We start from the raw sequence: 7,111 nt of genomic DNA, 5'->3' as shown, positions 1-7,111 counted from the left end.
ACACACACTGTGGGGACTTTATCCTCTACAGTAAATGAAAGTTTTGGTTGGGTAGGGCCGTTTTGTTTTAAGGGGGAGTGATGTCAGGGGGTGTGGAACCAGCCCGGGCTAACTCAGTTCACTTGGGTTGGCTGCTTGGGGAGGTTGACTCTCACCTGGACAGAACCAGGACATTGCAACTGTGATGGGGTTTGGAGTTTTTTTGTTGGGTTTTTTTTGTTACTGGATGTTTTATATCAAAACCCTTAGATTGTTTTATGAAGCTTGATATAAATATCTCTGTATAATCATCTACATAAAAGTTGAAGGCACAGTGTTAACAAAACTTATGAGGAGTGGCTGATGGAACTGGGATTGTTCAGCCTGGGGAAAGAAGGCTGAGAGGAGATCATCTCACTCTCCACAGCTATGTGAAAGGAGGTTGTAGCCAGGTCAGGGTTGGTCTCTTCTCCAAGTAACAAGCAATAGTACTAGAGGAAATGGCTTCCAGTTATGCCAGTGGAGGTTTAGATTGGATCTTAGGAAAAATTTCTCCAGCAAAAGGTTTGTCAATTATTGGAACAGGTTACCCAGGGCAGCGTTAGGGTTGTCATCCCTGGAGGTATTGAAAAGACCTGTAGATGTGGTTCTTCAGGACATAGTTTAGGGGTGCACTTGGTGGAGTTAGGTGAATGGTTTAACTTGGTGATCTTAAGGGTCTTTTCTCACCCAAATTATTTTATGTTTCAAGAAAGTTTCACTTAGTTCATCTGGGTTATTTATGTATAAAGCTCCGCTGATCCTCAGTGCTTTGCTTCTGGACTTTGTCACAGAGCACTTGGTTTCTATCATCTAACAAGTCATTGTAAGTGCTTTGTAGGTAATTTGCCTATGTATGTGCTGGGTGTCCTGCTCACCTACCCAACATGATAGAAATCTCCTCGGTATAGTGAGAACTTCACTAAGAAGGTTCCTCCTTAAAAGTATAGTGTGTTTGCACACTCTTACAAGGAGAAACTGACTGGATTTAGATATGTTTGGTGTTCTCTTCTGTGAATCTTTTCCTTTGCTGATGGGCACAGGGTAGGTAGTTACAAGCTGTTGCTTTTGATGATAGTTTCTCTTTCTTACCTTGGTTGTATGTATTTATTTGCTTTTTCTTTACTATCCCTTTGCTATACATAGGAGCAATATTTGTCCTACTTAGTAGGACATAAATGCCACCAAAGATGTGGAGCTTCTTGTCAAGTGGCGGTTGGAGAGGTTACTCCAACTGCCCTTTCAGTAGGCCCAGGAGAATGGGCACCTGCTGCTTTGCTGAGCACAGACATAGGTAGCTCACGACAGTAATGGTTTGTGTGGGTTTCTTTTAAGGTTGATAGTGAATATTTTTTTAACAGTAGTGTTTTTGTGTTGTTTTTGTACTTAGCAAGCTCTCAGAAGATGGCGGAAAGCTGGTCTGTCTTGGATACTGCTGAGCCGGACTTCAGGCCTCTGGTAGTAATTGAGCTTGCAAAAGGCACCAAAGAGGAAACCATTAAATGGTTCACTAAACGAATCGTGGACAAAAAAGTAAATGGAGGTGAGTACATTGTGGCCTTTTGTAACACTCTGACATCATATTGTCTCACCATAATATGAAGACATACATAAAATTAGTTTGCAGCCTATCTGTAGTTTAATTATTTTTTACCCAATCCCATTCCATTCACTTTTTTGATGTCACCTTATATTGTGAAGAGTAGAGCTTCTTGCTGGTATCATGTAAGTGTAGTAACTGAATCCCTGTTAAGCCATTTGTTAATGAAAATACTGGCTTACAGTCACATACCTCTTGAACTCCAGAGACCTTCCATGTTTGTAGTGAAACCCTGATATCTTCTCCTTCAACATAATTTTTAATATTACTTGTTTACAGTTTGTTTCTCTTCTTTCTGAGAATGTTGTAAGCCTTGCTGGAATGAAGACTTGCTACACCTACTGTCCTGTCCATGAGAGTTAGTGTTATGTTGTAGAACAAAATTAAGTTAGTAGGAAGAATTTAATCTTGATAAATTCATGTTGAATTTTCATTATCTTTTTTTTTTTCTTGTAGGCTGTGATAAAGAAAGTCATTGCCTGTTATATACTTGAAATATACTTTCTAATAAATGAAGTTAAGCTGAATAATTTGTAATTTAGACTTTTTAAAAAGTCTTAATTTTTAGAAAGGCATTATTTATGGCTGTTGTAGCTTATATCTTGCGGTCAGTAATATTTTTGTGGCTGTTGGATTTGTGACTGCTTGCTTTCAGGCGTCTGTTAGGTAAGTCAAGGACGTTTTTATTTCAGAAGTCTTATGTGATGTGAGTGTGACAGGAGTAGATCCAAACTGTCCCTTTTGTTCCGGTTCACTGTCTGTGAAACAGGGCTAAAGCAGAGGCTGACCCTGTAGGATTCTGAACACCACGTCAGGTGCCATTGAAGCCTTTATTCTTTGTGCTCTTGAAAAGATGCAGCTTCAGTAGTTCTCATTAACTTGGTCAGATATGATGCATGTTAAAATATTAGGTTTTCAAGATGTAATTTTAATGTGTTCTCTTCCTTATTTTGCTCTTATTTATTCTAAAGGTGCACAGCTGCTGATTAAACCCTTGGAAAATGGAGATGAAAATATTTATCTAGTTGGAGCTTCCCATTTAAGGCTCTTGCTGGGAGCTGAAACTGTGGGTTTAGTGAAAGAATGTAATGATAACTCAATGAGAACTTTTACATACAGCAGTAGAAAAACTTTCAAAGATTTTGCAGGTAAGCAATTTTAGGAGTCTTCTTCAATGCAGAGCGGTGGCTACAAAGCATTCTGTTCCTTGGAATGGTGACAACAGAAATAGAAAGAACAAGCCATGAAAAAATACTAATTTTTACCTATGGAAACTCAGATTACATAATGAAAGATTTTTATTTTTCTTTCATAGAGCTTTAATTTTTTGCTTGTTTTACTTTATGCTTTTGTATACTCCAAGTAGTCTCTTATTTGTGTGATAGACTTGTTGAAAAAAGACAAGAAAAAATACTTGATCAACAGGAGTGTATGATTAATGATCAATGTTATCAATTAACCTAGCAATTTACGTTCTCTGAGCTTGTTTTGAGGCTTATTAGAATTATCTGGAGAAAACAGAAACATTTTGCTCTTTTATGTTTACACGTCTAACATAAATAATTAAATAACACTACAGAGCTATTCGGTGGAATTTGGGCATCATTAGCCAATTCTTTACTTTTCCACTTTTATTTTGAGGAGGCATAAACGCAGTAACATTTTCTTTCAAATGTACTACCTGTAAGGTATTTAACCCCCCCCTACAGTGGCAGATCTGACTTTGTTCTCCAGGTAACTATTGGAGTTCCAGCTTAGTCTTGTTAAAACTTTTGCATGCCTCTTCCAGTGATGCCTCTCACCGAATTTTCAATATCAAGGTTCTCGTGTGTGTCTGACACAGTAATAAAGTTGAGTTTTGTTTTGTTTGATGCTGGTTCATTCAATGCTGCTGCTGTGTGCAGTAACTCTGTCAGCATCTTTTCTTTTGTGACTTTTGTTTCCTGAAATTAGGAAGCCTTGAGAAGAATTGTCAGCTGCAAACATGCCATTTCTGTTCATGTGTTTACATTCTTAATGCTAGTGTGTCACTGATACCATATTCTCTAGTAGCAGCTGGAACTCCAACAACAGTAAATCTAAAAGATAATTTTTGTTGTATTTCTTGGGGGTTTTGTTTGGTTTTTTTTATACATTAATATAGTTTTAGTTTTGTTCGGATCTGATCAGAGGATAAAATAGTTGACCAGGCCTAGATGAGGTGAAAAATGTAATCTACAAAAGAAACCCTGAAGGCTGTTTTGTCTTTCTAGTATTTCTAGTTCCCCATTTTAACTTATAATATATTCTTATTTGTATTAGAGACTTGTTGCTGGTTTCTTAGTGTATTTAGGGCCATACCTATAGTTTCTTATTCTTAATGGGAAGAAAACAAAGTCATTATCTCAAGGAAATCGGACTTTGTTTCCTTGCTGATAAATTGATAGGGTTGACAACAGGTTTGTTGCTGAAGCTTTTAAAAAATTGTGTTTTTGGAAAGGTTTCTTACTGGTTTACATGATTTCTGTCTTCTTTTTGGTCAGAACTAATTGTCTCAAATGCCTTATCGTTATGCTGTATGGGCAATAAAAAGCAAGATACTGTGATATTTGCTGTGAAATGCACACTGAAAATGAGATATTTCCTTTTATTACTGCTTTTCTCTTAAAAAATACTTCAGGAACTCTATGGCAGAAAGGGGTATGGAGAATTGGAGACTGGATGCTCAAGTAAGGGTCTGTCAGCAGGGCAGGAGTATGTAGTCTTGCTGCTATACTACCTCAGCCTACAGGAATTAGTACTTCTCAGGCGTCTGTCTCTTGAATGATTTGTTCTTTTGGTTCACCTAAGTGCTATGGCCAACACAGGCCAGTTAGAGAAAACTTCTTCCCAAGGTATTTATGTTCAAAAGTGGAGTTTTTGCTAATGGATGTTGGTTGGCAGTAATTGTAAAAGATTTTTTTTTTTTCTGGTTTGGATCGTTTTTGATAGTTACTTGCTTCCAGGGGTGTCTTCCTATGCTGCACAATTTCATCCTGCCTTCTTTTAATTTAGATGACAATCACAATTTCCTTACAATGGCAGAATGTCAGTATATCATCAAGCACGAACTTGAAAATTTGAGAGCTAAAGATGAAAAAATCATCCCTGGCTATCCTCAGGCAAAGCTGTATCCAGGAAAATCTATTGGTAAGCAAGGCAATTTGTTGGCTGTAACTCACTGTGTTGATGTGTTCATGGTGAGAATGAAAATGTTCATTTTCCTGCAATGAAGAGAAATCCTTCAGGCGTTAAAAGTCCCGCTACTTTTAATCAACTTTGCTGTCTCACAGCTCCACAGCGGTAGGACAAGAGGCAAGAGATGCGCAGCGCGGCAAGAGGTGCGCTCGATAGATACTGAGGAAAGGTTTTTCACAGTGAGGGTAATCAAGCATTGGAACAGAGTTATAGAGAGACTGTGGTGACTCTGACCTGGGAGACTTTTAGATCTTGACTACGCAAGTCCTGAGCAGCCTGATTTAAGCAGGACCTACTTCAAGCAGGAAGTTGGACCTGATGACTTCCAGGGGGCCTTCTATCCTGAGTCTTTCTGCTAGGCTGAGATTCTGGCCTTACGCTCTTCTCAGCTGGATAATTTTCATGTGTGTTGATGTAATTTGTACAAAAATAGCTGTGTTTAAAAAATTACACAGAGACAATCCAAGTATATTGCTATATAAAAACGCTGGAATGAGTAACAGTGTTCCAGAACTATATGTTTCACAGTGTGAAGGAAGTAAGTTTTATTCCATACATTTGGTTTCCTCTTTGCTTCAAAAGCTTTGCCTTTTCCTGGGAGAAAAAAGCAATGAGAGCTAATGTTATTTTTATGGTAGCTGGAGATAGCATGTCTGCCAATGCACTACAATTTCTTAGGAGAATATATCTTAATATTTGTATGTCATTTTAATAACAGTGTCTTTATTCATTAGTGTTGGCCATCAAAGGAGGAGATCTGTGCATAGCAGTGGTTCAGGAAATGCAAATAAATGTACTTGTCAGATGAGTTTACACTGATAATTTTTTATATAGCTAATGTATTTTTCTAGTTACGCCAAGTAGACACTGATGGGAAATAGCATTACTTCAGTGCTTCCCCTCTCTGGTTTTTGAATTTAATTTCTTTTTTAATATTTCTAAGGTTGTAACTTCCAGAGCAATTTATTAATTGCTTATCCACACAGATTTGCTTTCTATAACAAAGATAAATAAAATTTGTGGAACATTAGGTTTATTTGCCATGAAAATGTGTTGTGATTTAGGAATTAGTGGAAATTGATAATTCAGAAATGTTTTTAATATCTTTGCCATAATTAATATAACAGTGGTTCTTCAGTTTAGTGTTTTATTTTGTTTTGGTTTGCTATGTCAGTTTGCTTTGTCATGCCTGCCTTTGCTCAAATCAGAGATTCAGACTTTTTCCCACAAGGCTACATGTGGCATTCCCGTTCTCACCTGTAGCACTTTCTGTTTCTCAGGCTGTGACTGATTACACTACAAATCTAGAGTAGTTAATAAATGTAAGAAGGTTTGTCTTTCTCTTCGAGTGGATGGCACAGGGTTTTGTAGGAATGGGTAGAACTGCTTTCTATTGTGAATAACTTTCAACTAACAAAAATCTTTAGGATTTAAATGCTAGACTTATTTCAAAGAAACTTTAAGCTTGCTAAGTTTGCATACATCAATTTCACAGTCCTTTGAAGGGGTACTAGGTACCTTTTTCTTTTAATTTTTCCTTCTAGTGAGAAGATTGTTGACCAGTGGTATACTAGTTCAGATTTTCCCACTACATGATAGAGAAGCTTTGAAAAAACTCCGTCACAGCTGGTATGGGCGAGTGAAAATTGGCTATCAACCTTTAGGTACGTGAACACTTAAATCTCTTTCAAATGAAGTACAGGGTTTCTTCCAGTGAAGTTTTCTCTACAGTTTGTGTGGGAAGACCAAGGGTCCTTTCTAACTTCTACTCCAGCATTTAACCTCTGTAAAAGTGAAACTCCTGTGTGGAAGGTAAGTATTCTACCAAGAAGTCTGTTGTTTCACTCCAAGTTTACCTTCTCACATCTCAATCTACCCAGTGCAGTTCACCTCCTCTGATGTTACCTTGCTGCTTTGGTTGTTGTGAACCAAAGTTCTTGTTTTACCCACAAGAGTGGCTTAGGCTCTGGCTATGGAAGCATCCACATTTTCAGACTTGGTGACATGCGGAGTTGAGCTCTCTTTGTTGAATTCTTTTTAATCCTAAAATGGCTGTGGGATAATCTTTTGCTATAATGACTCACAGTACAGTTATTTTGGATGTGAAGGCTGCTGTCTCTTGATTTTTTCTCTCTCTTGGCTGCAGTTCTGTATATTGGCCTTTCATCATAGTTTCCAAGTTGGAGCTAGGGTGCAGTGGAAAGGCTCAGCATTTGGATTCTGATCATCTAGCACAGAGTCTTGAAATTAGACAATTGCTTTTTTCCAGTTGGGAAA

The 7,111-nt window shown here is 37.7% G+C and overlaps 1 protein-coding gene across 1 annotated transcript in view; it reads left to right on the top strand.

Annotated features, from left to right (window-relative positions):
• Nucleotides 1–1,422: 1,422 nt before the first annotated feature.
• The window catches only part of ANO10 (anoctamin 10), a gene marked incomplete at its 5' end in the record, with an annotated part of 116,094 nt that continues 110,405 nt past the window's right edge, over nt 1,423–7,111 (top strand). Inside the window, 4 exons of the mRNA XM_084260841.1 lie at nt 1,423–1,561; nt 2,590–2,766; nt 4,652–4,786; nt 6,379–6,498. Coding sequence (XP_084116967.1) covers nt 1,423–1,561; nt 2,590–2,766; nt 4,652–4,786; nt 6,379–6,498 — 571 coding nt within the window. The remainder of the gene's footprint in view (nt 1,562–2,589; nt 2,767–4,651; nt 4,787–6,378; nt 6,499–7,111) is intronic.

The sequence above is a fragment of the Gallinula chloropus genome, assembly GCF_964237585.1.
Source record: "Gallinula chloropus genome assembly, chromosome: 2".
NCBI classification, from domain to species: domain Eukaryota; kingdom Metazoa; phylum Chordata; class Aves; order Gruiformes; family Rallidae; genus Gallinula; species Gallinula chloropus.
Note: the sequence above shows the minus strand (reverse complement) of the source record. Positions and strands in the feature narration are given on the sequence as shown.